Source organism: Oncorhynchus keta, chromosome 26 (assembly GCF_023373465.1).
Source record: "Oncorhynchus keta strain PuntledgeMale-10-30-2019 chromosome 26, Oket_V2, whole genome shotgun sequence".
Classification (NCBI taxonomy): domain Eukaryota; kingdom Metazoa; phylum Chordata; class Actinopteri; order Salmoniformes; family Salmonidae; genus Oncorhynchus; species Oncorhynchus keta.
The window spans coordinates 20197622-20215971 of record NC_068446.1 but is presented as its reverse complement, the minus strand read 5'-3'; the positions used below and the strand labels follow the sequence as shown (position 1 = coordinate 20215971).

Genomic DNA, 18350 nt, shown 5'->3' with positions numbered 1-18350 from the left:
CTCATTAAAGTACACTACACAGTACATACCCGCGTTTCCTTTGAAAATAATGCATGTTTTTGTTTCTGTAGATCTTTAAGATGTGGAATAAGGAGCTGTATGTACGAGAGCAACAGGATGCCTATGAGTTCTTCACTTCACTGGTGGACCAGTTGGACGAGCACCTTAAGGTTTCACACACTCCACTATTCACTTATCTACTTATCACACATATTTGTACTATAATGTGACACACACCTTTTTATTATTGACATATTGAGATGTTGTCTGTTTTGTTCTTTAGAAAATCGGCCGTGAGCAGATCTTTAAGAACACTTTCCAGGGAATCTTCTCTGATCAGAAAATATGCAAAGACTGTCCTCACCGGTAAGCTCACACATGCGTGTATACACACACACACACACACACACACACACACATCACTTTTAAACCCCTAACTATAACCTCTGACCCCCGATCGTAGATATGAGCGAGAGGAGACGTTTATGGCGCTGAACCTGGGTGTGACTTCGTGTCAGAGTCTGGAGATCTCATTGGACCAGTTCGTCAGGGGGGAGGTGCTGGAAGGAACCAACGCCTACTATTGCGAGAAGTGCAAGGAGAAGGTGTGTGTGTGTGTGTGTTAATATATGCATAAGGAGGATGTGTATTAATGTGTGTGTAAACAGGATGTTTATTAAGTCGATGTCCAGTGTTAGTGTACATGTACATTAACTTGGTGTGTGTATCTCTCCAGCGTACCACAGTGAAGCGGACCTGCATAAAGTCCCTGCCCAGTGTTCTCTGTATCCATCTGATGCGCTTCGGATTCGACTGGGAGAGCGGACGCTCCATCAAATACGACGAGCAGATCAGGTTTCCCTGGGTGCTGAACATGGAGCCCTACACAGTGTCTGGCATGGCTCGTCAGGATGGGGGGGCGGAGGGGGGAGAGAGCCGGGGGGAGGCAGGTGGCTCACCCAGGAAGAAGGTCACTATCTCTGAGAACTACGAGCTTGTGGGAGTCGTAGTCCACAGCGGACAGGCGCACGCTGGACATTACTACTCCTTCATAAAGGACCGACGGTGAGAGACTAACACTTAAGTGTTATAAACAAATATCCTATTTTTAAGACAAGGAAATTACATTGATCATAAATAGTCATCTTACCATTCTGCTCTCCTCTCCTGTAGGGGAAGTGCTAGAGGAAGGTGGTATAAGTTTAATGACAATGTGGTCGAGGAGTTTGACATGAATGACGAGACACTGGAATACGAGTGCTTTGGAGGAGAGTACCGGCCTAAAGTCTACGATCAGTGTAAGTCCTATTTAACAGGTAGAACAAATAGTGGATGTAAATGGAACATTCGCAGCGCTAACATTTTTGGGGTCCCTCTGGGTAGTGTCCTTGGTCCCCTTTTTTCAGTTCCTTCTGTACATTAATGACAAACTCATAAAATATCCAACCTAACATCACTTTGTGTGTGTGTGTAGCTAACCCCTACCCAGATGTGCGGCGGCGGTATTGGAACGCCTACATGTTGTTCTACCAGAGGATCAGTGACCAGAACTCTCCTGTTCTCCCTAAGAAGAGCAGAGTCAGCGTCATGAGGCAAGAGGCAGAAGACCTCACGCTGTGAGTCTCACACACACACAGCCTACATACACACACCTCATGCACACACACAACTCACACTGTAACCCTCTCTTTTTCATGTAGTTCGGCGCCCTCTAGCCCAGACGTCAGTCCCCAGTCATCCCCTCGCCCTGCCAGGGCCAACAATGACCGTCTCTCTGTTCTGACCCGTCTCGTACGGAAGGGAGAGAAGAAAGGACTGTTTGTGGAGAAGATGCCTGCTAGGATCTACCAGGTAACTACACTGGACTGGTTCGGTGGACCACATTTTGTAATCAGTCACCTTCCATGAGACCTGAGGACTTTAAAAAAGCACCCTGTGTTAATGCCTAGGCTTTAGCTCAGTTCGCTAATCAAATGTTATTGGTCACATACACCTATTTAGCACATGTTATTGGTCACATACACCTATTTAGCACATGTTATTGCGGGTGTAGCGAAATGCTTTTGTTCCTAGCTCCAACAGTGCAGTATAACACTGTCTTGTGGCGCACAGACAAACTCCTCTCCCCTTCCCCCTCCATTTTTCTGTCTGTCTGTCTGTCTCTCTCTCTGTGTCTCTGTCTCTCTCTCTGTGTCTCTGTCTCTCTCTCTGTGTCTCTGTCTCTCTCTCTGTGTCTCTGTCTCTCTCTCTGTGTCTCTGTCTCTCTCTCTGTGTCTCTGTCTCTCTCTCTGTGTCTCTGTCTCTCTCTCTGTGTCTCTGTCTCTCTCTCTGTGTCTCTGTCTCTCTCTCTGTGTCTCTGTCTCTCTCTCGGTGTCTCTGTCTCTCTCTCGGTGTCTCTGTCTCTCTCTCGGTGTCTCTGTCTCTCTCTCGGTGTCTCTGTCTCTCTCTCTGTGTCTCTGTCTCTCTCTCTGTGTTTATCTGTCTATAGATGGTGAGAGATGAGAACCTGAAGTTTATGAAGAACAGAGATGTGTACAACAGCGACTACTTCAACTTCACTCTGTCACTGGCCTCCGTCAACGCGGTATGTGTTTGTGTGTGTAAGATAAACAGAGACGTGTCTGCATAATTCAAAGTTATGCCTGACTCTTTTAAAACTGTTCTTATAAGGTGTGTGTGTGTGTGTGTTGCAGACAAAGCTGAAGCACCCAGCCTATCAGGCCATGGCCAGAGTCAGTCTCCAGCTAGCAGTCCACTTCCTGTTCCACACCTACCTCCACACCAAAAAGAAGCTGCGGGTGGACACAGAGGAGTGGATGACTACGGTGGAGGTGCTGCTGTCTAAAAGCAGTGAAGCCTGTCACTGGATGGCTCAGTACCTGGTGGGACCTGAGGGACGAGAGATCACCAAGTCAGTACTACTATAATACTGCGATAGTACTGTGACCGTATTACTGCTACACCAGCAGTCATAAGTTATGACCGCAGTCAAATTCCATGTGACCATTGAGTCACGGTAATCTCCTCTTATGCACTCTGGACATGTTGGTAGTACTCAGCTCCCTAACGACCATCAGGTCATAATGGCCTGGTACTCGGGGTTCTATTGTCCCTCTAACCACTCTGACATCAATGCACATGAAATCAGAAATCACATCAAACACTTACCAAAACAGTGTCATGCTATTAAAACCCACCATTAGGCAAAAAATATTTACCTCACTGTGATGGCAATTTGAAGAAAGAAGTTCAACAACTGGTTGAAACTGAGTGGAAAACGTGGTCATTTCAAAGCCAAACGCAGTGAAATGGACAGCCGTTTCTAAGGTGATGATTCAGTCAAAGTGTTTAAGACGTTGCATATAGAACCTTAATTTGCATATTAGAGCTTGCGCAAACTCTTTCAAATAGTCAATAGCCTATAGTCGCATCATGAAATCCATTGAATGTTTTGATTCTGAAGACAGACAGGTTTGTATAATTCACAACTAAAATTGCCAAAACCGACATCTAGAGTATAAGACCTGTTTCAAATGATCACTTTCATGCTCAACGAAACCACTTGCTCCGGATATATTTTTTTCAATTATATTTTTCTAACAAAAAAAATCTGATTATAAAATAATAGGACTGACAGGTATATCTTTTCTGCTAAATGAACTAGCCTACAGCCTTTGGCATGGCGCATAGCCAGATGGCATACATTAGGCCGATTCCTATTCTGTTCTTCTGAAATATATTTTCTTCATATCATAATGTTTATTTTAGGCCAGACTAAAATGAATATTGTGATGGTGTGTATTAAATAGGTTTATTCAACTTTTTTAATGTAGATGTTCCAAAGGCGCACATCGCCAGGTGGTAAGGGAAGGTAACAACACATCTGCCACGCTGATCCTCAACATGGAGGCCTCTCGGGTGTGTGTTCAGTCCCTTCCTGTTCTCCCTGTTCACCCATGACTGCATGGCCAAGCACAACTCCCAACACCAAGTTTTCCGACGACACAACAGTGGTAGGCTTGATCACAGACAACGATGAGAAAGCCTATAGATCACCGACAAAGATGAGAAAGCCTATAGGGAGGTGGTCCGAGATGCCAGGATAACATCTCCCTCAAAGTGATCAAGACAAAGGAGATCATCGTGGACTACAGGAAAATAAGGGCAGAGCACGCCCCCATTCTCATCGACGGGGCTGTAGTGGAGCAGGTTGAGAGCTTCCAAGTTCCTTGGTGTCCACATCACCAACGAACTATCATGGTCCAAACACAAGACAGTTGTGAAGAGTGCATGACAATGCTTATGGCACCTCAGGATATTGAAAAGATTCAGCATGGGTCCTCAGATCCTCAAAAGTTCTACAGCTGAACCATCGAGAGCATCCTGACTGGTTGCATCACCACCTGGTATGGCAACTACTCGGCCTCCGACCGCAAGGTACTACAGAGGGTAGTGCATACGGCCCAGTATATCACTGGGGCCAAGCTTCCTGCCATCCAGGACCTCTATACCAGGCGGTGTCAGAGGAAGGCCCTAAAAATGGTCAAAGAATCCAGCCATCCTAGTCATAGACTGTTTTCTCTGCTACCGCACGGCAAGCGGTACAGGGGGGCCAAGATTAGGTCCAAACGGCTTCTTAACAGTTTCTACCTGGACGCTATAAGACTCCTGAACAACTAATCAAATTGCTACCCGGACTATTAGCATTGATCCCCTCCCCATTTTTACGCTGCTGCTACTCTGTTTATTAACTATACATAGTCACTTTACCTCTACCTACATATTACCTCAATTTCTTTGACTAACCTGTGCCCCCGCACATTGACTCTGTACCGGTGTATATAGCCTCGCTACTGTTATTCTATTGTTGCTCTTTAATTATTTATTTAATTATTTTTGGTCCCCCACACCATTTGTATTTGGTGCATGTGACAAATAAAATGATTGAATTTGTATGTGTAGAAACCTGAAGTTGCCAAACAAATATTTGTTAATTAATGGCAAATTGCCAGTTGACAAATTTAAGACCGCCACAGCCTTAATACTAACGACTAACTACTCCTCCCAGCTGCCTACTGCACTGAGGCTAGGTAACACGGTCACCACCGATAAATCCATGATAATCAAACATTTCAATAAGCATTTCTCTTCGGCTGGCCATGCTTTCCTCCTGGCTACCCTGACCAATAGCTCCGCCTACCCGCAGCTACTTGCCCAAGCCTCCCCAGCTTCTTTCACCCAAATCCAGATAGCAGATGTTCTGAAAGAGCTGCAAAACCTGAACCCGTACAAATCAGCTGGGCTAGACAATCTAGACCCTCTCTTTCTAAAACTATCCACCGCCATTGTTGCAACCCCTATTACTAGTCTGTTCAACCTCTCTTTCGTATTGTCCGAGATCGCTAAAGATTGGAAAGCTGCCGCGGTCATCCCCCTCTTCAAAGGGGGTGACACTCTAGACCCAAACTGTTATAGACCTATATCCATCCTGCCCTGCCTTTCTAAAGTCTTCAAAAGCCAAGTTAATAAACAGATCACTGACCATTCCATTCTGAATCCCACCGTACCTTCTCCGCTGTGTAATCCGGTACCATGCTCAAGGTACTAAACTATATTATAACCGCCGTCGATAACAGACAGTACTGTACAGCCGTCTACATCGACCTGGCCAAGGCTTTCGACTTTGTCAATCACCGTATTCTTATCGGCAGACTCAACAGCCTTTGTTTCTCAAATGTCTGCCTCGCCTGGTTCACCAACTACTTCTCAGAGTTCAGTGTGTCAAATCGGAGGGCCTGTTGTCCGGACCTCTGGCAGTCTCTATGGGGGTTCCACAGGGTTCAATTCTCAGGCCGACTCTTTTCTCTGTATATATCAATGATGTCGCTCTTGCTGCGGGTGATTCCCTGATCCACTTCTACGCAGACGACACCATTCTGTATACGTCTGGCCCTTCTTTGGACACTGTTAACTAACCTCCAAACAAGCTTCAATGCCATACAACACTCCTTCCGTGGCCTCCAACTGCTCTTTAATGCTAGTACAACCAAATGCATGCTTTTCAACCATTCGCTACCCGCCCGCCCGACAAGCATCACTACCCTGGACGGTTCTGACCTAGAATATGTTGACAACTGCAAATAGCTAGGTGTCTGGCTAGACTGTAAACTCTCCTTCCAGACTCATATTAAACATCTCCAATCCAAAATCAAATCTGAAATCGGCTTTCTATTTCGCAACAAAGCCACCTTCACTCACGCCGCCAAACTTACCCTAGTAAAACTGACTATCCTACCGGTCCTTGACTTCGGTGATGTCATCGACAAAATAGCTTCCAATACTCTACTCAGTCTGCATCCAGTTTGCTATCAGTGCCATCCGTTTTGTTACCAAAGCCCCTTATTCCACCCACCACTGCAACCTGTATGCTCTCGTCGGCTGGCCCTCGCTACATATCTCTGTTGTTCTTTCTGTCACACTGCTTTGCTTTATCTTGGCCAGGTCGCAGTTGTAAATGAGAACTTGTTCTCAACAAGCCTACCTGGTTAAATAAAGGTGAAATCATTTATTATTATTTTTTATACTATAATACTACCACTCTACACAGAACCACTGTAGTACTACTATTTATATCTTACATTTCTACTCATCAATCTAACTGATCTTCTCTTTCTCTCCTCTCTCCTTCCAGAGTGTGTCTGTTGGAGTGTGGGGTAAGGGAGGTGAGGGTCGTAGTGGCAGCCATCTTGGAGAAGACCTTAGAGAGTGCGCTCCACTTCGCTGACTCTGGATTGGACAGCCTGACCGACGCGCTCCTCTCCCTATTGGACAAAGACGTTCCTGAGAATGTCAAAAACTGCAACCAATACTTCAGCCTCTTCAGCAACTTTGCTCAGAGAGGCTCTGGTCCGTGCCATTTGTTGTTGAAACACTCAGCGTATCGTAGGATGCTCATCTTTCTCCTCGGACCCAACAGACAGAACAACCAGGTACTCGCAGCACACACTCAATTCCTACTCCGCTGCAGTGAAATGCATATGACAGAATGTTATTGTTGATGGTTCTGGAAGTTAATTAACTTTTTTCTCACTCTCGCTCCCTGTTCCTGTGATTCCTTCTCCCACTCTAGAATCGGAGGTGGAGTCCAGCCCAGGCCAGAGAGTTCCTGCACCTCCACTCCACTCTGGCCCTGATGACTCTCCACTCAGACCTCAACACACAGCACACACATGGTAACACAAACGCACACGCCTTACCGCAGTTAGGATGGTTCCATAATACGCTGATGTGTGTGTTTCTCAGATCACGGTGTGTGTTAGCTGATGTGAGTGTGTGTGTGTGTGTGTGTGTGTGTGTGTGTGTGTGTGTTTCTCAGATCAAGGTGTGTGTAAGCTGATTGTGAGCAGTATCCCTGCCTCCTCCCGCCTCCTCCCCCTCAACGCTGACATCATGGCCTCGCTCTTCAGCCCAGAGGGACAGCCTTACCTGCTAGAGGTAACATACACACAGTCTCACACACACACACACACACACTGAGGAGTATTTCTGGCTGTAATAAAGCCCTATTGTGGGGGAAAACTCATTCTGATTGGCTTGGACCGGCTCCCCAGTGGGTGTCCTCCCAGGCCCACCAATGGCTGCGCCTCTGCCCAGTCATGTGAAATCCATAGATTAAGGTCTAATGATTTTATTTCAATTGACTTATTTCCTTTATATGAACTGTAACTCAGTAAAATTGTTGAAATTGTAATATTTTTTGAACAGTAACTCTGTAAAATCGTTGCAATTGTAATATTTTTGTTCGGTGTATATGGAAGAGGCAGTTATTCTTTTTTTTTTTAAACGTTTTTTTTTTGTTTGTCTGTAGGTGATGTTTGCGGTGCGGGAGTTGTCAGGCCCTCTGACTGTGCTGATAGAGATGGTGACGTACTGCTCCTTCTGTAACGAACCCTTCTCCCTCGGAGTACTACAGCTGCTCAAGGTAAGAACTACAACTGCCAGTTGTGAACAAATCCATTTCCACAGAGGACTCCAAATCCCAGCACAAACCACATCATTACTCTTCTGATCTGTGTGTGTACGTTTATGTATATAGACTCAGTTGGAGACCGCTCCACCCCATGAGTTGAAGAACGTGTTCCAGCTGCTGCAAGAGCTGCTGGTGAGTGACCGCTGTCAATCAAACCTGTCTGTGCATTAGAGTTGAGCGATTTACAGACAAGAATTAGTTTGGGATGGGGAATCCATGCCCCGACGAGGCAGTGTAATACACGCGGTGTAACGTGTGTTCTCAGGTGGTAGAGGACCCTCTCCAGACACAGAGACTGAAGTACGCCTTTGAGTCAGAGAAAGGCCTGCTAGGTAGGCTACCTTCCACTGGAAGTGTGTGTATTTGTAAGGCGTGTGGAGAGCGTGTGTATTTGTAAGGCGTGTGCAGAGTGTGTGTAAGGCGTGTGCAGAGCTTGTGTATTTGTAAGGCGTGTGGAGAGTGTGTGTAAGGCGTGTGCAAGGTGTGTGGAGAGCGTGTGTATTTGTAAGGTGTGTGGAGAGTGTGTGTAAGGCGTATGCAGAGCGTGTGTATTTGTAAGGTGTGTGGAGAGTTTGTGTAAGGCGTGTGCAGAGCGTGTGTATTTGTAAGGTGTGTGGAGAGCGTGTGTAAGTGTGCGTGTGTGTGTGTGTGTGTGTGTGTGTGTGTGTGTGTGTGACACTCCTCTCTTGTTTGCAGCATTGATGCACCAGAGTAACAACGTGGACAGCAGCCGCTGCTACCAGTGTGTCAAGTTCCTGGTTACCCTGGCACAGAAGTGAGTTCCTCCAGAGACCAGGAAATATGTTCCTGTCGCCACCCTTTTGTCTCAGGCTGAAAATATTGAATGGAAGTAGATTTGACCGTTGCAGCAAGTACATGAAAGTAACAAAGAGAATTTGTTTCAGTTAAAACCTCTCATTTCATACTTCCTGATTTCACATCTAGTGTTTGTCTGTCTCTTTCTCCAGGTGTGCTCCTGCTAAGGACTATTTTAAAGATCTGTCTGGTCACTGGAGCTGGGCAGTGCAGTGGCTGCAGAAAAAGGCAAGCATCAAGCACACAACGCACACACAATTTCAGATGTGTGTGTGTGTGTGTGTGTAGAGTATGGGTTCGTGTTACAGTGTGTGTTTCTCTGTCAGATGTCAGAACACTACTGGACTCCTCAGAGCAACGTGTCCAATGAGACGTCCACAGCCAAAACGTTCCAGCGCACCATCTCAGCCCAGGACACGCTGGCCTACGCCACAGCGCTGCTCAACGAGAAGGAGCCATCTGGCAGCAGCAACGGCTCTGACGGCAGCCCAGCCAACGAGAACGCAGACCGCAGCCTCCGACAGGTACAGCTTGACAGAGAGGTAGCAAGTATGAAGAGCTCAGTAGCGGTCCTAGAATAGAGCCTTGTCAGGGTATTGTCACTTCTCAGGACTGGGCTGAGCTCAAAATCTTGGCTGAAGAGTTTTGTATGACTCGGTTTCATAAAGATCTCTTACTCTGAGATGTCACGTCTCCTGTAATCTCTCTCTCTCTCCCCTCTCTCTTTATCTCAGGGTTCCGAGTCTCCCATGATGCTCGGTGATTCAAAGAGTGATTTGGAGGATGTCGACCCTTAGGAGAAGCTACCAGACACAATCCCTCCAATGGAGAGAAGGCTCCAGACAGCCAATCAAAAGACTGCTTTTCACCTCTGATTGGCCAGAGTTTTGAGGGAGAGGCCCGCTACAGCCTGGTTGGCGGAGCAACAAAGGATGCGTGAAATATCTTGAGTGACTTCCGGCCAGACTAATGTAATCAGAGCTGGAGGAGAGTTTAGAGACCAGACTAATGTAATCAGAGCTGGAGGAGAGTTGAGAGACCAGACTAATGTAATCAGAGCTGGAGGAGAGTTGAGAGACCAGACTAATGTAATCAGAGCTGGAGGAGAGTTGAGAGACCAGACTAATGTAATCAGAGCTGGAGGAGAGTTGAGAGACCAGACTAATGTAATCAGAGCTGGAGGAGAGTTGAGAGACCAGACTAATGTAATCAGAGCTGGAGGAGAGTTGAGAGACCAGACTAATGTAATCAGAGCTGGAGGAGAGTTGAGAGACCAGACTAATGTAATCAGAGCTGGAGGAGAGTTGAGAGACCAGACTAATGTAATCAGAGCTGGAGGAGAGTTGAGAGACCAGACTAATGTAATCAGAGCTGGAGGAGAGTTGAGAGACCAGACTAATGTAATCAGAGCTGGAGGAGAGTTGAGAGACCAGACTAATGTAATCAGAGCTGGAGGAGAGTTGAGACCAGACTAATGTAATCAGAGCTGGAGGAGAGTTGAGAGACCAGACTAATGTAATCAGAGCTGGAGGAGAGTTGAGAGACCAGACTAATGGAATCAGAGCTGGAGGAGAGTTTAGAGACCAGACTAATGGAATCAGAGCTGGAGGAGAGTTGAGAGACCAGACTAATGTAATCAGAGCTGGAGGAGAGTTGAGAGACCAGACTAATGTAATCAGAGCTGGAGGAGAGTTGAGAGACCAGACTAATGTAATCAGAGCTGGAGGAGAGTTGAGAGACCAGACTAATGTAATCAGAGCTGGAGGAGAGTTGAGAGACCAGACTAATGTAATCAGAGCTGGAGGAGAGTTGAGAGACCAGACTAATGGAATCAGAGCTGGAGGAGAGTTGAGACCAGACTAATGTAATCAGAGCTGGAGGAGAGTTGAGAGACCAGACTAATGTAATCAGAGCTGGAGGAGAGTTTAGAGACCAGACTAATGGAATCAGAGCTGGAGGAGAGTTTGAGACCAGACTAATGTAATCAGAGCTGGAGGAGAGTTGAGACCAGACTAATGTAATCAGAGCTGTAGGAGAGTTGAGACCAGACTAATGTAATCAGAGCTGGAGGAGAGTTGAGAGACCAGACTAATGGAATCAGAGCTGGAGGAGAGTTTAGAGACCAGACTAATGGAATCAGAGCTGGAGGAGAGTTGAGAGACCAGACTAATGTAATCAGAGCTGGAGGAGAGTTGAGAGACCAGACTAATGTAATCAGAGCTGGAGGAGAGTTGAGAGACCAGACTAATGTAATCAGAGCTGGAGGAGAGTTGAGAGACCAGACTAATGGAATCAGAGCTGGAGGAGAGTTGAGAGACCAGACTAATGGAATCAGAGCTGGAGGAGAGTTGAGAGACCAGACTAATGGAATCAGAGCTGGAGGAGAGTTTAGAGACCAGACTAATGGAATCAGAGCTGGAGGAGAGTTGAGACCAGACTAATGTAATCAGAGCTGGAGGAGAGTTGAGAGACCAGACTAATGTAATCAGAGCTGGAGGAGAGTTTAGAGACCAGACTAATGGAATCAGAGCTGGAGGAGAGTTGAGACCAGACTAATGTAATCAGAGCTGGAGGAGAGTTGAGAGACCAGACTAATGTAATCAGAGCTGGAGGAGAGTTTAGAGACCAGACTAATGGAATCAGAGCTGGAGGAGAGTTGAGAGACCAGACTAATGTAATCAGAGCTGGAGGAGAGTTTAGAGACCAGACTAATGGAATCAGAGCTGGAGGAGAGTTGAGAGACCAGACTAATGTAATCAGAGCTGGAGGAGAGTTTAGAGACCAGACTAATGGAATCAGAGCTGGAGGAGAGTTGAGACCAGACTAATGTAATCAGAGCTGGAGGAGAGTTGAGAGACCAGACTAATGTAATCAGAGCTGGAGGAGAGTTTAGAGACCAGACTAATGGAATCAGAGCTGGAGGAGAGTTGAGACCAGACTAATGGGTTACAGTGCAGTTTATTCTTCTCTTTCTGGCTGAGTCAGAAAGTTCACCCCTTTGCCTTTGTAGTTCACTACTTTGGGCTAAAGGTTCAGTGACGGCTAGTGGTACTAGACTGTATCGGCAAAAGGGTGTCATTTCAGATGGAGCCACTATTGTCTCACAAGGATGGGATGGGTTTGTTTTGTAAGTTGTTGCTCATATTTGGCAATGTAACTAAACAGACCATATTCATTATTGTAAAGATCTGTTCGATAGCTGTAATTTGAAATGTAAGATAATATTTTAAAGTCTCCTGTGCTCCACTCTGTAGATGTGTGTATGTGTGAGCCCGCGGTATGACCTGCTCTGGAAGAACACACACACACACACACACACACACACACACACACACACACACACACACACACACACGTTTAAGCAGGGTTTTTAAGTATGCACTTTATAGTCCACCCCAGTCTAGTGGAGTAGAGCAATAGTGATCAGGTTCGCTAGATCAGCTTAACCATCCTCAACACACACACCATCACACGCACCTGTCTTTCTTTTGGTGTTAGCACTTCTTATCACACCAAACTTAGTTTTCAGCTTGTTACACACACACACAGTACACACAGCCAATGCCACCGTAGAGAACACGCGCTCCTATGGCTATGTCTGTTGCTCCGGTAACCACAATGGTATCTAGGAATGGCGCAGTCTACGGAGGGTTCTAGAACACGAACGGAACCAAACCAACCAATAATTCAGCGCTCTCTCCTCCCCTCCCCTACAGCGAATCACAGCGCTGGATTTTAGGTATTTTAATTTCTTTGTTTTTGGTTTCTCCTGACGTCGCTGTACTTATGCCACCACCACTGCCCTGTGACACACACACCAGAGATAAGGTCATCGTGCCAACCAGAGGAGAGATCAGGAGCAAGTTTTACTTTGGGTGCCAATGAAATACACACACTGTCTTCCCCTCTTTTATTTATTTATATATATATACACACCATACTCTGCTTTATCATAATTATTTGGCGCTGGGTTTTTCTTGTTTTGCCTTTTTATCTTTGTCAGTTCAGGTTTGCCTTTTGACACAGAGGGGCATAACCTCTGACCCCTAAGCTCTGATACCAAACCCCACCCCACCTGGACCTCTGACCGCTAACCTCTTGAGCTAACCCAACTCCTGGGAGAATTCTAGTGCCTTCATCTCCCAACTCCCCTCACCTCTCTGAAATCAAATTTTATTGGTCACATACACGTGTTTAGCAGATGTTTGTGGGTGTAGTGAAATGCAAAGTTTCTTAAGAGCTCGAAGCGAGGCAGCCCTCTGTCAGTGCCATTTTTAAGCGTCCCTTGTCCCTCTCACACCAATCCCCTACCTGGCAACAGATGACTTGCTATAATGAACTGTGTGTATGTTACCATGCTGTGTATTGACCAGCAGACTGACTGGGCCCTCATCCTGGTCTTAGAGGGCTGTGTCAGAGCTTTCAGGTGTGTTCTAGGTCTGGTGTGCCAGTGACACAGCACTCCTCACTCAGAGCCTACTGCTCAGTTTGACCCTCCACAGCACCTGTAGTACTTCTCAGAACAGTACCATCTGTGGTGTGTAGTAAGGGGGGGAGGGAGGGATGGAATTACGGAATGATATGGATCCAGATTTTTATTCTGTCTCATTCTGCTTTGAGCATCACTCCTGCTGAAGGCCAGTCCGAGGCAGGACCATTCATGTTGAAACCCAGTTTTCATTTGTACATCAGTTTGATTATGGGGAAATTTGATATAAAATAAACTGGAATGCCCAACCTTTTTGTAAACTTTGTCTTGTTCTTTGGTGTGTCTGTGAAACAGGAGCGATCACAGTAAAATATCAAATCCATAAAAGATGTTTATTTCAGGTCAAGCCAGGTGTAGTACAGGACAGCTGTGGGAAGAGTGGAGCTGGAGGACCAGAGGGACAGACAGGGCAGGGCTGACCTTGTTATCATGGAAACCAGCCAGTGTAACACTGAGAGAGAGAAGTGGGAGATACGTCAGTCTTGTATCAATGCTCCATCACATAAACATACATTCATAATCACATTACTTCCTAGTAATACTACATATTAGTATATTACTGGAGTGTATATGTGTGTGTGTGTATACAGTACCTGATGTTTTTCTCCCCTGCAGCAGCATCCATGCTGTCCCTGGCTCCCCTCTCCTCCAGGCTCTGAGAGATCAACACCACCTGACAAACAGAAACACAGATTTCATGACCCTGTTTGTTTATTCCATGCACACTCATTCTGTGTTTAGTATGGCTCTGGGAGAGACCGAGTGGAGACAGACCGCACGTCCTGCTACTATACTGAACAAAAATATAAATGTAACATGCTACAATTTCAAAGATTTTACTGAGTTAGTTTAGAGAAGTAAATCAGTCAATTGAAATAAATGATTTAGGCCCTAGTATATGGATTTCCCATGATTGGCAGGGGCGCAGCAGGCCAACCCACTGGGGATCCAGGCCCAGCCAATCAGAATGATCCCCCCACAAAAGGGCTTTATTAAAGACAGAAATACTCCTTAGCACCCCCCTCCCCCTCAGATGATCCTGCAGGTGAAGAAGCTGGATGTGGAGGTCCTGGGCTGGCGTGGTTACACGTGGTCTGCGGTTGGACGGCCAAGTTGGATGTACTGCCAAATTCTCTAAAATGACGCGGCTGATGGTAGAATCCTCTCTGGCAACATCTCTATTGAACAGTTCTGCAGTCAGCATGCCAATTGCACACTCCCTCAACTTGAGACGTCTGTGGCATTGTGTTGTGTGACAAAACTGCACATTTTAGAGTGTCCTTTTATTGTCCCTTTGATCATACTGTTTAATCAGCTTCTTGATTTGCCACACCTGTTAGGGGGATGGATTATCTAGGAAAGGAGAAATAATCACTAACAGGGATGTAAACATGCATATGGGACATTTCTGGGGTCTTTTCTTTCAGCTCATGAACATGGGACCAACACTTTACATGTTACGTTCATAGTTTTGTTCAGTATAAATCAGTTGTCCAAACCACCATCCTGTTCAACACACACACTAAAACATCTCTTTCATACACATATGTAAGGTGGTTCGTGATTTCTTGATTGATAACCTTACCTGGGACCTGAAGACTTGCGTTGGCTGGCTCCCTGAGGTAAGTTTAAACTTGAACACACACACACACACCTGTTCTTACCTTAGGGTAGCACTGGCAGAGGCTCCACGCGGTGCCAAGGGTGATCATGGTGATCCCCAGAGAGCAGAGTGTTGCGTAGATGTGAGGTCGCTCCTGAGTCATAACGAACAGACCGACTAACAACACACACATCCCCGCCGCGATCAGACCATACCGATACGGCTTACCCTCCACCATGCTGCTACCCTGACCAATGAAGTCTGAACCAAACCCACCTTGGTATGGAGCCTAGCTAAGGCTATGTAATGCTCTGGGTCAGATACTACTGAAGGTGAGGGAGAGAAGGAGGTTCAAGATTTGTAATTCAGCAACAGAGTTCCACTCTGTTGGTTATTACAGCCTGCAGACAGACTAAGGTGTGTGCATGTGGACGTTTTTATGTATACTTGTGGGGACCAGAAGTCCCCATAAGAATAGTAAAGGAACACTCATCTGACCAACTGGGGACATTTTGTTAGTCCCCACAAGGTCAAATGCTATTTCTAGGGTTAGGTTTTTGGGTTAGGGAAAATAGAATTTTGAATGGGACTGAATTGTTTGTCCCAAGAAGGTCAGTTATACAAGACTGTGTGTGTGTGTGGTTTTACTATCCTTGTGGGGATCAGAAATCCTCAAGGATAGTAAAACAAGTACAGTTCTGACAAGTGGGGATATTTTGCCAGTTCTCACAGGGAAAAATGTTATTTAAGGCTTAGGGTTAGGTTAGGGAAACTATGATTTTGAATGGGAATCAATTGTTTGGTCCCCACAAGAATAATACAATGTTTGTGTGGTGGCCAGAGGTGGGTCACCTTGTCCTACCTCCAGTTCTACTTGAAGTAAATGCTTTCTCAAGGAGAGATGAAGGGGAGAAGGCTGTCACTCTGCTAGGAGGCCCACAACTCCTTCTCCACCGTCCTATTTTCCTCTCTCTCTCTCTCTCTCTCTCTCTCTCTCTCTCTCTCCTTGAAAGCATTTACTTCAAGCGTAACTGAGGTTAGAACAGAACAAAGAAACCGAGGAAACATACAGTGCATTCGGAAAGTATTCAGACCCCTTCACTTTTTGTTACGTTTACAGCCTTGTTCTGAAATGGATTAAATATTGTTTTCCTCATCAATCTAGACACAATACACCATAAGTGAAAAAACAGGTTTTAGAATTTTTTGCACATTTATAAAAAAAAAACTGAAATACCTTACTTACATAGGTATTCAGACCCTTTGGTATGAAACTCGACATTGAGCTCAGGTGCGTCCTGTTTTCATTGACCATCCTTGAGCTGTTTCTACAACTTGATTGGAGTCCACCTGTGGTAAATTCAATTAATTTACATGATTTGGAAAGGCACACACCTGTCTATATAAGGTCCCACAGTTGACAGTGCATGTCAGAGCAAAAACCAAGCCATTGGGTCAAAGGAATTGTCCAGGTACCAAAACATTTCTTAAGCATTGAAGGTCCCCAAGAACACTCAAGAAGTGCTCCCTCAATCCGTGTAAAATTATTACCTCAGAATTGCTCTCCAAAGACTGTGTTTTTGACACTGACAACCTTCTGACTACCTGCTGCTTCAGAGGCCCAAAAGACTGGAAGGAAAACACTATTTCTTTCCCATATATGTCTTTATATAAGAAAATATTGTTAAATAGGAATAAATTATTTAAGCTGTTTTTAGATTGATTTTATATTGACATTGCTAAGTACTTATTTACCTCAGCGACACAGTTTTATTTAGCTAACGTTATCTAAGTTAGCTAGCTAACTGTTATTGCTGCTTTCTGTTTATCTAGCTAGCTAACTTCTTGTAGCTGCTTTCTGTTTGTATGTAGTTTGCACTTTAATGGCATCTCTCGAGGAGATTTTCTTTTATCTTTCCAACCAGGCAAAATACTATGAAGGCAGCACTGATCTCGACTAGAGGTGCAACATTCATAGGGGGGCAGAGAAATTCACAATTCAGGGTAACGTTAACGTTAAGCTGTTAATTTATATTACTGTTACTGTTAGATAAATGGTTGTACATAAATCCTTCCAGTTAACAACCATTTTTCATCTAGCTAATGTTAGTTGGTCATCTACATGTCGCTAGCCATACATTTAGTTATACTGTATGTCTGTCACATTGAGGTATCTAGCTATAAGTTAACCCTGATCAATCAAATGGATAGGTCTTAACAATTATGGTAACTCCAACTGCCCTTACTTAACAAGGTGTCACTAGATGACAGAGAGAGACCCATACAGAAAGAGAGGGAGGAAGAAAGTGAGAAAGAAAGAGAGAGAAAGTGGTGGGAAGAGAGTGAAAGACGGAGAGATGGAGAGTGAGAGAAACAGAAAGATAAAACGAGCAGTACAATTTTACTTTGATTTTAGTATTACAACAACTCTTGTCTTCCAACTTGTTAGGCAAGCACGTGCACCTACTGGGGAAGGATGGCCAGCAACACAGGAGGGTGATTTTCACTAAGGAGGAGAAGGAGGACGTGCTGACAGAGATGCATGTTGGACATTTAATATGAAATATATTTGCATTTATTTCTGTTATCAATCAAGGTGAGACTGAAGATCAACAAGGTGCAGGATAAGCAGAAGGAGAGCTACCAGAGGAAAATCAAGAAGGGGACCAAGTGCTTCGACATCCGGGCAAATTACTTGATTTGGAAGGAGGATGAAGGCGAGACCTACGAAACCTCGCTCCTCTTTCGCTCCTAGCTGGGGTCATCATCCGTTAGGGTTATGTAAATATAACAGAATATCAGATAACTATTTGCACACAAAATAACCTGAAGCTAGTTTTAGTTTTCCTAAAACTGACATTTTTTCTCTTTATGTCTTCATAATGGTTACCTCGGTAGAAGCCAACAATCTTCTCCAGTTGGAGCAGTTGGACACTTCCAACTATTCCGTCACACTCCTAGTTAGACAATTTTACAATTGATCAAGCTCTTCTGCAGGTGCAGCATTCAGAAGTGGGAGGCCTCCTCGCGGTGAGCGGCATCGCCATGATGTCAGCAGTACCAACACTGGCCCAGGGGTTTGTCCAGATAGTCAATCTCAAGGCTAACTACTGGGTCACGGTAAGTAACCTTCGCTGAGAGGTAGGTGCTGTTAAGGTGTATGACTCCAGTGGTCATAACACCGTCCCAGAGTTTCTCTCACAATTGACAGTTCAGTTGCCGAGTTCCTTACTGGTCCTTAACCTCTTCTCCCTAACTATTAATCTTTTGTGTCCAATTCCAAATCAAGTTTTAGGCCAGGGTTGGCATGGAATTGTACATGGGTTTCTAGTTAGTGTTTGCATATCCGGAGGCTCTAGATTTGTGTATGTAATCTGGCAGAAGTCTCCCGGAGTCCATTACACAGCAGGGTT

The 18350-nt window shown here is 45.3% G+C and overlaps 2 protein-coding genes across 2 annotated transcripts in view; one reads left to right on the top strand and one right to left on the bottom strand.

Moving 5' to 3' along the window:
* Nucleotides 1–10463, top strand: part of usp24 (ubiquitin specific peptidase 24) — a 48034-nt gene extending 37571 nt beyond the window's left edge. The window contains exons 37-55 of the mRNA XM_052480322.1: nucleotides 72–170; nucleotides 284–366; nucleotides 464–605; nucleotides 737–1065; nucleotides 1174–1298; nucleotides 1475–1616; nucleotides 1701–1851; nucleotides 2489–2584; nucleotides 2694–2911; nucleotides 6692–6989; nucleotides 7130–7232; nucleotides 7376–7494; nucleotides 7868–7981; nucleotides 8096–8161; nucleotides 8295–8361; nucleotides 8726–8804; nucleotides 8998–9073; nucleotides 9172–9369; nucleotides 9580–10463. Of these exons, the coding sequence (XP_052336282.1) occupies nucleotides 72–170; nucleotides 284–366; nucleotides 464–605; nucleotides 737–1065; nucleotides 1174–1298; nucleotides 1475–1616; nucleotides 1701–1851; nucleotides 2489–2584; nucleotides 2694–2911; nucleotides 6692–6989; nucleotides 7130–7232; nucleotides 7376–7494; nucleotides 7868–7981; nucleotides 8096–8161; nucleotides 8295–8361; nucleotides 8726–8804; nucleotides 8998–9073; nucleotides 9172–9369; nucleotides 9580–9642 (2568 nt within the window). The 3' untranslated portion in view covers nucleotides 9643–10463. The remainder of the gene's footprint in view (nucleotides 1–71; nucleotides 171–283; nucleotides 367–463; nucleotides 606–736; nucleotides 1066–1173; nucleotides 1299–1474; nucleotides 1617–1700; nucleotides 1852–2488; nucleotides 2585–2693; nucleotides 2912–6691; nucleotides 6990–7129; nucleotides 7233–7375; nucleotides 7495–7867; nucleotides 7982–8095; nucleotides 8162–8294; nucleotides 8362–8725; nucleotides 8805–8997; nucleotides 9074–9171; nucleotides 9370–9579) is intronic.
* Nucleotides 10464–13649: 3186 nt separating this feature from the next.
* bsnd (barttin CLCNK type accessory subunit beta) lies at nucleotides 13650–16840 on the bottom strand. The gene is made up of 3 exons (XM_052481140.1): nucleotides 14999–16840; nucleotides 13928–14007; nucleotides 13650–13785 (listed from the first exon to the last, which is right to left on the bottom strand). Exons 1-3 carry the CDS (start codon nucleotides 15173–15175, stop codon nucleotides 13677–13679), a joined length of 366 nt encoding a protein of 121 aa, XP_052337100.1. The 5' UTR covers nucleotides 15176–16840; the 3' UTR covers nucleotides 13650–13676.
* Nucleotides 16841–18350: the final 1510 nt, after the last annotated feature.